The 13985-nt window shown below is 38.5% G+C and overlaps 1 protein-coding gene across 1 annotated transcript; it reads left to right on the top strand.

Moving 5' to 3' along the window:
* The first annotated feature begins 1075 nt into the window (after positions 1-1075).
* LOC139716286 (bis(5'-adenosyl)-triphosphatase enpp4-like) lies at positions 1076-12242 on the top strand. Its single transcript, XM_071627851.1, has 8 exons — positions 1076-1250; positions 1949-2134; positions 3500-3731; positions 6684-6925; positions 7747-8057; positions 9759-9987; positions 10525-10710; positions 11959-12242. Exons 1-8 carry the CDS (start codon positions 1076-1078, stop codon positions 12240-12242), a joined length of 1845 nt encoding a protein of 614 aa, XP_071483952.1.
* The last annotated feature ends 1743 nt before the right edge of the window (positions 12243-13985 follow it).

The following is a 13985-nucleotide window of genomic DNA, read 5'->3' as shown; positions in this document are numbered from 1 at the left end:
GGCTTCAAGTTCAAGAAGGCTTGGTCCAAGCCCAAGGCTCGTTGTAGCAGTTAGACTCTAAATTTAATGGGATGATTTAGTTTCTAACGTTAGGACCTACTAGATTCTAAGTCTAGAAAACTACCTGTAGTCTGTAGACTAGGATAGTAGGAGAAGTACTTTTGGGTGCAACGCTGTCGCACGCACTCTAGCTGCAGCTCCACATGCTCCACATGCATTAGCAGTATTGTACAGTCGACTCATGACAAACACCTGAAAAACAGGTACCGTACACTTACTCAGTTCAAAGAATCCTACGATGTCTTCTGGATTTAGTGGCAGCAACTTTCTGATTCGGCGATCTCCAGAACAAATCTTTACACTTATCGGCATGATTGTGCTGTTTAACTGCTGGTTAATGAGGATATTATTGAGTCGAATTTTCATTACCCGCGGCCCGAAGGCGAAGAAAACCTCATCGATAAAAAATGGCCTTGATAATGCATACTATACACATAACATATGCATGCACCGCGCACACACAGCTAGCTAGCTAGCCATAAATGCCGGCCAGCAGCGCGATCCGAGAGCGCAGAGCGAGGTCACATGACAACTTTCGTCCAATGATTTTGCTCGAATTCTCTGACTTATGCGCATGTGCAATTTCAACACCAATTAATGACACCAAAACTCTAACATCAACCTGTAATTGAATATTTCGACACCAGTTGGTGTGATTCTTTCTGAACGGGACCTAAAATCAACACCAAGAGTGTTAATATTTTTCGATTCTGTGCTGGTGTTAGATATTTAACACCCTAGTTTTTGCAGTGTATGTTCATACAAATTACAATCTGATGGCATATGTGAATAGCCTTTATTGAAATGATTCTTCACGAAAAACAATATCCGTATACATTTACGGTATCCGGTATTAATATCAAGCTCGTTATGCTGGTTCAAGGATTTGGCCAAATATGAAAATAAAATCAAACAAGACCGCTGACATGGACTAATCCATTATTCTCCGCAGGGGGTAGATTCATCTTCTATTGATTTCACCTTGGGTTACCTCAACCAAATCTTATTCTATCTCATGGATCACCTCAATGATGCTGGCTTGCTTGATAAAGTCAACGTTATTGTCACCGGCGACCATGGTATGACAGCCGTGTCCCCACAGAACACCGTATTCCTCGACGATCTGATCAACAGAGATCTTTACCATTACACCGACAACGACCCGGTGTTCGGTATCTGGCCCTATGAAAGTGAGTCTTCGTGATTTTACTCATAGATATCAACCTCTCCCTATTTGCAAGACACACAGTATAGAGTCTCAATTTTGATATAACATTCAGTGAAACTGAATAAGTTGATAACTTCTGTTGTTACTATATGCCTACCCTGCTTTTAAACTGTTTCTTGTGTTCTTGCCATAAGCTGTGCAGGTTACAAATGCAAAACGACATGTATGGCATCGGAAACGAAATATACACGATTTTCGGAAGAGAAATTGGTAGAGTATCAAAGTGATGGTGTCACAGTGTTCTGTTATCACCTAGTGCTGGTTCCACGCAAAACACCTCACAAAATACTGTTGCACAAGGCTTCAGCAGTGGGTTGGAACTGGGTACGAGTATGGTTAGCAACCGTTATCATGATTGTATTCACAGATACTATGTTGTTTAGCACCAGTTTCCATAGCAACGAATGACAATTGTATCACACTTTGATACTCGTAGATAACACGTAAACAGTGACTACGTTTTTATTCTTTTATTTAACTTAAAAAGGTCCGAATTTAGAAAGGAAATGAGTTACATTTCATGACACAATTCAATGAATCAATGATGGAATAATGAAGATAATGCACATATTTTTGCTCATCAAAATAATTATTTAATGAACCATAATAAAATGGAAAACTTACAGACTATTTTTATATCCGTTGTCGTCGTTGTTGTAGGTGATGACAGAGCGTTGATATTCGAGGCTTTGAGGGCCGCTGGTCCCATGATGAACGTTTACTGGAAGGAAGAAATCCCAGAGGAATTCCATTACCGTGACAACCGGAGGATCAGTCCTCTCCTGATCGTCATGGAGGAAGGATGGCACGTTTGGACGAACAGGAGCGTGGAGGGGAACTGGATGAGTAAGTTACTTTACAGTTGATAACATTTCAGTCATAACCTATAATTACTAGTAAATCTCCTATTTTTCTATTCGTACAAGCAAACATCTGATATACACACATATACATGGGGACCAACCTGCACGTAACTATATACAGTGTACACGCATACAATGACATACATTCAAATATACACATACATACATACATACATACATACATGTATACGCATATAACCTGCATGCTGGACCTTTAACAATCAATACCAAAACATTATACATTCTTTGATACGTTGACTTATACGTCAGCTTCAACAAGCAACGTTTGGAGATCTGTATCAATCATCTGACCAAGCTAGGAATACGTGTATTCCTCTTATTCATTCCAGACGTTTGGACTGAAAGTAATTGCATAACACAAAGATCTTCCGGTATACGCAAGGGTCGGTAACTTCCCGAGTTATTTGTCCGGTCATTTTCCGGTATAAGCGGGGAGGTGTATACCGGGAAAGGGGGGGGGGGGGGTGGGGGGAATCAAAGGAAATGATATGTACATGAGTTATCGATAACTATACGGTCACAAGTATAGCATTCTAAGGTCATGTCGACGTAATGGAGTTAATTAGCACACCAACAGCAGAAGTTGTGAATCTTGTCAAATATTGTCCTTTCCACTGACCAACACTCCCTATAGGGCCTAATCATGTTATGTTTCAAGTATTCACTCCCTTTTGGTTTTGTGTGAACAATGTCGGCGAGTACTAATCAAGAGTCGCGTCATTTACAATCATTAGGGCTTTTTACACTTGTAAAATTTTGCTTAGCCCCGGACCAACGGTGGGGCTAAGGGGGGGGGGGGGGGGGGCCTTAGCCCCACCGTTGGTACGGGACTATCCTTAGCCCACTTTCTGTTTACACTCGTTTTTGCCAAAGTGGGCTAGCCCCACCGATAGTACGGTACTATCTGGCCCTGCAAAATAGCAGGGGTTAGCACCGCAATTGCGGTGCCAAGCAAGTGAGTGTAAACAGAACGAAAAAATAATCCTGGGCTAAGCGAAGGAGACGAAGTCCGACCCTCACTGACCAATCAGAAACGAGGTAATCAAGTGCTGCCGGTGCGTGCGTGTACGTGTACAGTACACAGCGTAATTATGAATATTCATGTTTTTGGAAAGTCCGGGGCTAAGAAATACGAGTGTAAAAAGGTCAGTTTTCTCCTTAGCCCCGGACAAGAGATAGTACGGGACTAATTGGCGAGTGTAAAAAGCTGAAAAAATTGGTACGGGACTAACGATAGTCCTGGGTCAGAGAAAGTCCGGGGTTAAGAAACACAAGTGTAAAAAGCCCTATTGAGGTTTAATCTGAATTCGACATTTTTTTTTTTCAGACATCACCGGAAACGATGGCTTCCTCAACACACTCCCTTCTATGCAAACAATCTTCATCGCATCTGGCCCCGCCTTCAAGTCGAACTTCGCCTTGACCGATTCGTTCGACGCTGTCGATATCTACAACTTGATGTGCCATGTGCTTGAGATAGACCCCGCCCCTAACAACGGCACACCCAGTAATATAACACCGCTACTTGTCAATGACGTGACCACCGTGTTGCCGTCTTTGTTAGTATTGATACTCAGCCTCACTTTGTGTTATAGTCTTTTGTGAGGGCGCAAGATATCTACAGGGCCTACATCGTTTCATTCAACGATCCCTTTGAATGGTATCCTCCAAAGATTCATAAAATAACCTGCAAAAGTCTTACTTTGTTCAACAGGAGATAGGTCTTTACTAAATAATTAGAAATTGATCCAAGCACCAATGATCTGATCGATATTACTTAGTGTATTGCTTAGGGACTAAAAGTATACCGCTGATACGTTTGTGCATTCATAAGAATTATGATTCATATCGATACCCACATACTACACACATATAATTCAAACTCCGCCGTTTTGCTTTCATCAGTCAACATTAACTTAATCTACATTACGGTATCGTTGCACATTGAAACTGTTATTTTGGTACATGAACTCAGAGCAATATTTTATCATCGGTAACTTTTATTGACATACACACAAGCACACTCACAGATGTCTATAGATATACAGCACATAACACGCATAACTCACATTTGACAGGGATACTCAGTATACTGTATTCTACATGTCTAACATTATGTATTCTGTGTGTTGTTTTCCACGAGAAGCATGACTGGTATGAGTGCGCAGCTTCGAAACTCCCTCACTCAGTTAGCATATATCCAAGGATGAAGAATAAGGCCTGCATTAACCATCACAGAGACTTTCTAATTATCCAAAAAGCTTCCAAAAGGCTTCTGTAAATTTGCCCTACAAGCAGTTTAATTTCACTTTAAAAAGTACCTTCATGAATCCCTAATAAAGTGTCTTCACATCATGACCAGAAAATGGCTTTAATGAACGTTTCCTTTTCATATAGATTCAAATCACCACAGTACATACTTGTTCTTTAAAAGAAAGCAGTAATGCGAACGTCTTCATAGATAATACACGGTGCCTTTATTTACTACACATCAAGTGTACAGTGTACAGTCGTGTGTGCTACTGCTGTTCATCTAGTGCTTTGATGATTATCTGTGGAATGTTACCCTCGATTTTCATCTGTGAAGAAGCCCGGAGAACACCTAGAAAAAGTCCGAGTCTGTTAAGACGGCGGGGATATAACCAAACAGCTTACCTGGGTGTCCTCCGGAGGCTACCTCGAGTCTCCTGGACGGTCTGGGGTAAATTTACCCAGGGTCCTCCGGAAGCTACCCTGAGGATGTCCACCGTGTTGCGTCGTAACAGGCACGAAGTAACAACGCTCTTCGGCAGTTCTCCGAAGACCACCCCTGAGTGTTGTGATCTGTAGTGAGATGGGGTCTTACCCTAGACCGTCCAGGGTATAGGCTCGGGGTAGCCTCCAGAGGACACACGGGTAAGCTGTCTGTTAAAATGCTTTCAAGGTTATTCTCACCGTGAGAAGCTAGATGATGTTACCGTGATCGGAAATCTTGTTGCGGCCAGCGCACGCACAACAACATTCCCTACTTCTAGAAATGTCCAAACTGAGAAATGTTAGGGTGACATATAAAAATCCTTTACAGTTACTTAGTGCTGAGATTTTTTTTTTCAACTAAAATTCAAAATTCTTGGGAAAGCAATTCACTGACTGTGCAAGTTTTCAAAAAATGTGGGCAATCAGTGAAAATAATAATGTTAGAAAATAGTGTTCATAATTGTTAGAAAATAGTGTTCACTGCAAATGCAAAGATATGAGTAGGGCCTACTGGCATTTATCGGAAAAGGGTGTGGATATGAATACAATTTGTTCAAAAATAAATCCAGCACGAAAGGCTTTAACAGCACAGTGATGGTCTCTCACAAGTTCTTGACAGCATAGCGTATGATAAGATGAAGTACAGTGAGACAGTACTCGCTATTTTGGGTTCCTTAGTATTACAAACGACAACAACAACACCACCAACAACAACAACAAAATCAACGACAAAATCCATGACATCTTTTGACAAATTAAACCTTGTGTCTATACACCCACAACCAAGAATAGATTCTAGTTTTCATTTGTGTCTCGTATATTAAATGCCATGATTAGAAGTGCTATACTATGCAGATTCAAACCTTAAGAAAGTTACAAAATGAGGCATGCAAGTATCAAAAGAATAATTGAGATGTCGTAATTCTACAAATTAATAGGTTCAGCAATATTCAATCTATATATGTATATTATGTATATGTATATGTATTTATATATATGTTGAGAATTCACGTATTGGCTCCACGAAGAATCAAGAAATAAACTGGTAAATTACTAATGCATTTTTTTTGCAAATAAAGAATGAGTTTATTCGACTCATTCTTTATTGGCAAAAAAAACCCGCATTACCAGTTTATATAATATATATATAATACATATATATATATATATATATATATATACATATATATATATTTGTATATTTTATATATAATATATATATATTATATATATGTAATATACGAAAAAGACACATTACTTCAGTATACATATTTAAAAACAACTAGTTTGCCCCCGCCTCACTATATTCCAGCAAATAAGACTACAATACGTTTTACTTAGAAGACAACAATTTCATGACTACTAATAAAAAGAAATAACATGTTTGGACATTTGATTGTACAACCACTAAATACTTGAAATCTTTATATATTTCTTAACCAGAATTTATAAAAAGATGAAATTATGTCATAATGCAAATACTCGAGAACCTGAGCAATCTTCTTCGACCCCTACTCCTAGGACCCACATCCTTCTTCAAACAATCTTCACGCATAATTCATTTTCGTTTGTTATATTAGGTAGTTTGTTTTATCATAAGTATACAGAATATTAAAAAGGCATAGTGAATTGAATGAATCCAGATAAAAAGGGCTGGTATTTTTGTTACGTAAGATTTGAGTTACAACTATATCATTAGTAGATGATGAATATACACTTGGAACTATCCTTCACACCAGTAAAATGAAGTCAACTCGTTTCACTCATCCTGATAGGGAATCATCTACAACGGAGACAACGGGCGATGATTTAAGCGAACTCGGAAAATTGATTCTCGTCGTGTTTGATGGATTTCGGGCCGACTACCTTGAGAAACGTGACATCCTTCCAGCTTTCAACGAGCTGAGGGAAAATGGGGCCACAGCACCAAGCGTTATCCCTCCGTTCGCCTCCAAGACGTTCCCCAGCCTTCACAGCATCGCTACAGGACTGTACCAGGAGGCACACGGCATCGTGGGTAAGCGGACAATATTTGCTGCTATCGTTTGACTTTGAACGCCGCCATCCGTTCTCCCTCCTCCTCCCCCCCCCCCTACTGTAGTATGAATTTACCATTTCGATCCCTCTCCTCATTAATCCTTTGACAACTTATAAGTCATATTACACTAATGTGACACACTATATGCCCCACAATTTGGTGTCATTGGGTCGTAATATTATTTTTGATTTTCAAGAATCCTCAACTTTGTATTTATCAGCGGTAAGTCAGTTGTTTTGAGATGCATCCAGCAAGACTCGTTCAGCTCTCCTTTACTGAACAGGGTTACTAGTATCGATGGTATTGGGGTTTGCTCTTGCTTCATTTCCTGGAAAGAGGAAAGAATGCAGTGGTATAGTGACTAGGGCTCTTACCTGGCATAATGGGTCGCACGATCGAATCTTGTCTTGCAGGCAAGTCATTGGACAAAACGACGCCGGTTAATTTCGCCAAGAACAACACTTGCATCGCTTGAAGCAGGTGTACATTGTCTTGACATGTTCTTTCTTGTATTTTTTTTTCTTTGGTGTTAGATATCTATAGAAATCGCTGAGTTATTTACTTTATCAACTTTCGTCATTCTGTTTCATTATATTTTAAAGATATATAGGGAAACACCAATTGTCTGTACTGCTCCAGATTAATCCGTACACTCTGTAATTCTTGATATTTGCTGTATAGGCATCGTTCGTTTTGAGAGTACTCGCGAAACGCAACAACAACTAACATCTCGTTTCTCCTTGTTCAGGTTCTGTTTTTTTTTTATTAAATAAATCAATATAAACCCATGTCTCTGTCAGGAAATAACATGTACGATCCCGACTTCGACTCTACATTCGACCAGACGACCACCGATCCCCGGTGGTGGAACTACGGCGGCGAGCCGATATGGGTGACGAACCAGCTGGCTGGCGGTCGAAGTGTGTCTTCCTTCTACCCTGGTGCGAATGTCGAAATATCCGGCCAAACAGCAACCTACTGTCCGACGACATACAACGGGACGTTTCAATACTTCGATCGTATCGATACGGTGATCGATATGATGAAAGAAGAGAGAACAAATCTTGGTCTTCTGTATTTTGACCAGCCCGGAACGTACATGCGAGGAGAGGTGAGAAATTGAGGACCTATTCTTTGTAGGCCAACTCCACTGTGCTAGTAGAGCTTTTTTTTTTTTTTTTTTTTTTTTTTTTTAATGGTAAGAACGAGAAATCATTGCAGGTAATGATCACCAGATTCTTCGCAACATATAACACACTACTTGATACTTTGTAGACGGAGCATTTTTATCAGGATACCAGTACAGAAGTAGCAACATCATATACATACATCATAATCCCAAGCTGTGAATGTACACTCGGCATAAAAAAAAAGAAGAAGAAGAAGAAGAAAGTACACCTGAAAACACTTTTCGAGTTCATCTTTCTCATAGACTATTTGGCTAATAATGGTGTTTTATATATCATATTAAAGGTAATTTTATTGGCTATAAACTCAGTAGGTCAATAAAAAGGGGAACTTTACGCATGAGTGAACACATCCGTTTTTCTCTTCCAAGGCACAAAAGTAAAAATAGCAAAAATGGACAAGTTGTTATTCAAGCGTGTATGCTGTTCCATATAAGAATGAGAACAAAAAACAAATTCAACACAATAAAAATGCAAATCAATTTGTAAAACGCAACCTATGATCTCTATAATGACTCTGTAACCCTCCAAAGATAAAGAAAGACAAAAAAATGATGGAAGAAATTGAAGAGTCTTCTGTCAAATCCATAGTCAAAAGACATAACAGAAAAAGTACTGGTAACAAAGGAGGTTAAATTCGAAGCGTTATTCCAAATTAAGAAAATTTTAGATGATATTTGGTTCCTAAATCGATTTTATCACCTTTGCGGCTTACTCCCAGTATCATCTAAGTTTGAATTGATAGAAAATTCTTATGTTCTACCTTCAGTTTCCCCACTATGCTTTTGTTTTAGAATATAAAGAGAAACAAGGGAATGGGAAATTATTTCTGCTATTTAATTCATGTCTCTCATTGCGTCAAATTTGTCTTTTGTTATTATTCCTATCCTGGAGGGCACTTGCAAATGAATTTCAATTTGTCAATTTTTGCAATTTTTACTTTTCTACCTTGGCGGACAAAAATGAATGTGTTCACTCATGCGTAAAGTTTCCCTTTGTATAGACCTACCAGGTTGATAGCCAATTAAATAATCTTTGATATGGTACATAACACAATGATTTTCATCAAAATCTTCTATGAAAAATATTTATTGGAAAAAGTGTTTACTTTCTTTTTTTTTTTTGCCGAGTGTATATATTAACTACATGACAATCGTTGTGCGTATTCTTTTGACTTTTTTTGGTTGGAATACATAATAATGAACAATATATATATATATATATATTCTCACATTCTGTCTCATGATAAGCACAAGATGAAGAATAAACTGATCAAGTTTTTAATCATGTTAATTTTTTAGCACCGTATGGTGATGTCGTTGGTGATTTTTCTAACTTTCAATAGTCACAAGCGTTTTGGCATTCAAAATATATCATTTCTACATAAACATAACACGCAATTGAACTGTACGCCTCTACGTTCATTATAAAAAAAATCCTTCTGTGGAGTATTTGAATCGCCTGTACTGAAGTGTTGTCACAACATACAACGTCCGCATTTATCGACTGTCTTATGTGTTCTTTATACAATCACATTATGCATAAAATCATACTGATTTGAGGATTTTACCGAACATGAAAATTAAACCCGACGGTTATATAGACCAATCCAACCTTCTCCACAGGGACCAGATTCTGATGCAATGTTGGGTTACCTCGACCAAATCTTATTCTATCTCATGGATCACCTTAATGAGGCTGGTTTGCTTGATGAAGTCAACGTTATTGTCACCGGCGACCATGGTATGACAGCCGTGTCCCCACAGAACACCATATTCCTCGACGATCTGATCGACAGAGATCTTTACCACTACACCGACAACGACCCGGTGTTCGGTATCTGGCCCTATGAAAGTAAGTCCTCGTGATACACGTATCTCTCAATCGCGGTGCACATTCAATCATATACAGTGTACCTCATTTGGAAGAATTAAGAGGGTCTAAAATATAAGAATCATCGAAATTTAAAAAATTGAAGATTTCTATTGGAACTGACTGAAAAAAATACAGAGGATTTCCTTTTCTACTGCTGTATTACTGTTTTAAACCATGACTTGTTTTCTTCTCACACTCATATAAAGATTAGTAGGTATAAAGGGAATAGCTATACTGTAGTTATAATGGCAACTCGATATAGGATCTAAAACCCCACGAAGTAGGAAGGGTTTGTGGAGTGTGATAGTATGGAAACTTAATGACTAGCCACAAAAATGTTTGACCCAAAAGGGGCGAAATTGGAAAGGGAATTACGTACTTATGACATGATTCGACATCAACAACTTATATTACAAATTCTTCTGCTTATCAAATGAGAAAAACAAAACAAAGCAAAAAAGTGTATTACAATGAATAACTTGATTATTTTCATGTTTGTTGTCGTTATTGCTGTAGGCGATGACACATCAACAATATACGAGGCTCTGGAGGCCGCTCATCCCAATATGAACGTCTATCTAAAGGAAGACATCCCAGAGGAATTCCGTTACCGTGACAACCGGAGGACCAGTCCCATCCTGATCGTCATGGATGAGGGTTGGCACGTTTGGACGAATAGGAGCATTGAGGGGAACTGGATGAGTGAGTTTTGTCAGCATTGCTTCACACTCGGTTGCATTATACTGGTAGAACACACTTATTACAGTCCAACTTCTCCTATCTGGCTTCCCTTTTTCCGGATCTCTCTACTATAAGAACGAGATCTTGCCGTGATTTTTTTCTTTAAAATCTAACAATAACGGGAAAAGGGGGATTTCAAACTCAAACAAAATTCGTACCCAAACTCACATAGATTACATGATTTTTCCAACATAATTAACATGCATTTAGAGAAAATTTTCATCCAAAATAGCAAGCATTCAGACATTAAATACTGCCAAATTTTGCAGTAGTTAATCATTTGCAGTTTCAGTCTACGCTACCTGCAATAGGTTACATGTATAATTTTTATACGAAGCGGCGTGTATTAAACATTAAGGCTCCCATATCCGGCCACATCCTGTATCCGGATGAGCGCCGGTCCCGACATGTCCGGATAGGAGAGGTTGGACTGTGAGACAGTCTTTATACACCTACCCTTTGAGAATCAATTAGTAGGCGGTTGAGCAGTAGTATTTGCCATTTTCCGACAAATTTACTGAATCTAAATAATAGATACCAATACATGTACTTCCGTGTACTTTCATCCATACATTTGACTTATGGACGCCGGTTCCAGCAAGCAAAGTTCGGAAATCTGTACTGATAAAAACAAGAATGTTTTTATGCACTCCTCTTATTTCATGCCGGATGTATGAACGAGAGTGATTCCAGAACATCAACAACCCCTGACACATGTTTATCATTAGTATGTGTGTTCAAATAGTGACTGTGCAAAGCATTCTTCTTTTTTTTCCAGAACATACACGCAGAAATAAAGTAGCCCCTACATTAAAGAAAATTGTCCCGGGGAATTGTCACAGAATGGTGCTTGCATGAAAACATAATGTACTGCCACTCTCAAAAGACATGACGCATGCACTACCAATTGTATCAATGGAAATCAGTACATATATTTACATCGCATTTTATTGCTAAATACTATCACAATGCTAATAGCATTCTACAGGCATGTCGATGCAATGGAGCTAAAAATGTACTGATAACGTAGAATTTATTCGTCAAATTTAGTCCTTTTCGCTACGCAGCTCGCACGCAGTAAATATCCCTGTATGTATACCGATACTCAGTTTTGGTTTGGTTTTGTACTAGCATATTGTCGGCGAGTGAGCAAGAGTCACGACAGTCACTGCTATTGATGTTTAATCTCAATTTCACAAAATATTTCAGATGACGCGGGAAATGATGGCTTCCTCAACACGCTCCCTTCCATGCAAACAATCTTCATCGCATCTGGCCCCGCCTTCAAGTCGAACTTCGCCTTGACCGATTCGTTCGACGCTGTCGATATCTACAACTTGATGTGTCATGTGCTTGAGATAGACCCTGCCCCTAATGACGGCACACCCAGTAATATAACACCGCTACTTGTCAATGGCGTGACCACCGTATTACCGTCTGTGTTCGTATTGATTCTCAGCCTCACTTTGGGTTATAGCCTCCTTACTCGGTAGGGTGTGAGGACGCATGATATGTGACTACAGTTATGTGTCCTCAAACAATTCCTGTGAATTTAGAATCCTCAAAAGATTCATAAAATACTGCATAATATTGTCTTCCCTCAACTAAGAGTAGAAAACTCTGTACCAAATATGAAATTGATTGAAGTGCCAACATCCAGTCGATGTTATATTATAGTACAATATACTGTAGAAATGTATGTAAATAAGTTGTATACATCATATATAATTGCATATATATTATATGTAATTATATATATTTATTTACATTAATTGTATAAATTGTATAAATTATATAAAAGTATGTGTACATGTATACATTTCATTCGGACATAGCACCAAACTCCATTGTTTTGTTTTCCTCAGTCTATAACAGCTTTAATCTTAGTCACATTTCAGCACTGCACAATAAAACTGTCATTTTTGGTACTAGAATTTAGAGCATATTGTTTATCGTTAATATAAAATATGCACACGAAAGACACGAAAACACATTCACAGGTGACTACACTAACACATAAAACTTATAACTCACTTTTGACAGGTAAATATTCTTTATTTCTAACATCATATGAATTCTGTATACTGTTTCTTCAAGAAGCATGACCATCATTTGTGCAACTTTGTTTAGACACTTCATTATATTCCCTCACATTAAAGGTATTACAAGGGTACAGGTGACACATATACGATATATACCATCATGGCGACTAAACTGGTTTTTGCAATGTATTCAGATTTCACACCTTTTTAGTTTACAAGGACTGCTTGCAAATGATCCCAAAACTTGAAACAAGGTTACTGTAGATTTGCAGTAAAATGTGTCTATGAATTAAACTTTGTTTGCATTGGCTCTTTTTTAAGCTACTTTCGTGAATTCACGATAAAGTGCTCCCTATCATAGCGTAATCAGAAGTCCTTCAAATAGATTTCATGAATGCCTCCTTCACCAAAATTCATAGGGACAAATCAATTGCATACTTACTGTATTTCTTATTTCTTTAAAGGTATTTCTATCATATCTGGGCAATCGTTCATGGGGAACCTATTGTACAACTGACTCAAGTTAAAACAAAGACCTCAAGAATTCCAGTTTTCTTTCGTCATTCTGAAATTTTGAATAAGCCAAACATTAAAGCATATAAACATAATTATATAGATGACAATTTCAGTACCTGAATTTTTACTTGGTTGTAACAAGGATCCCCGTATTTTGTTATTACCATGTTTGTTACAATGGGAGTGCACTACCTGTACTATCACTATTCATTTTGACAATGATGTATTTGGCAAGCAGCTGGCATTACACTAAGACACACAAGCCTCTCTGTTGGTGGAATCCTTCTGGTGCGGAGCTCTCAGCCTCACTTTCATATCCTCATGTGAGATGCAGAGGGATGTAACTACTGGTACAAGATTGACCTTTTTTGAGAACTTCCGCCCTTCTGGCTCTCACCTGATAGTACAGGCTACAAAAGGCAGTAGCTGAAAGTTCAAAAGGTCAGTGGGATACTGACCCAACTTCTCTCATCCCACATCCTGTTTGTGTTTTGTCTGACCGATTACTCTCCACTTCCTTGTATTGTTCATCTCTCCCCTTTGTCACTCTACTCTGACCTTGACCACTGAACCTTCAAGCACATGTCCTCTACAGATGGATGGACATCAGGAAAAGACCCCCACAATATGCAGGTTTGGATGCTTGCTGTCAAATTTCATCCTCACAATATCACAACA

Source organism: Diadema antillarum, unplaced genomic scaffold (genome assembly GCF_040938485.1).
Source record: "Diadema antillarum isolate AM-2024a unplaced genomic scaffold, OU_Dant_1.0 scf00000063, whole genome shotgun sequence".
NCBI lineage: Eukaryota > Metazoa > Echinodermata > Echinoidea > Diadematoida > Diadematidae > Diadema > Diadema antillarum.
This window is presented reverse-complemented; position numbering and strand designations above follow the sequence as displayed.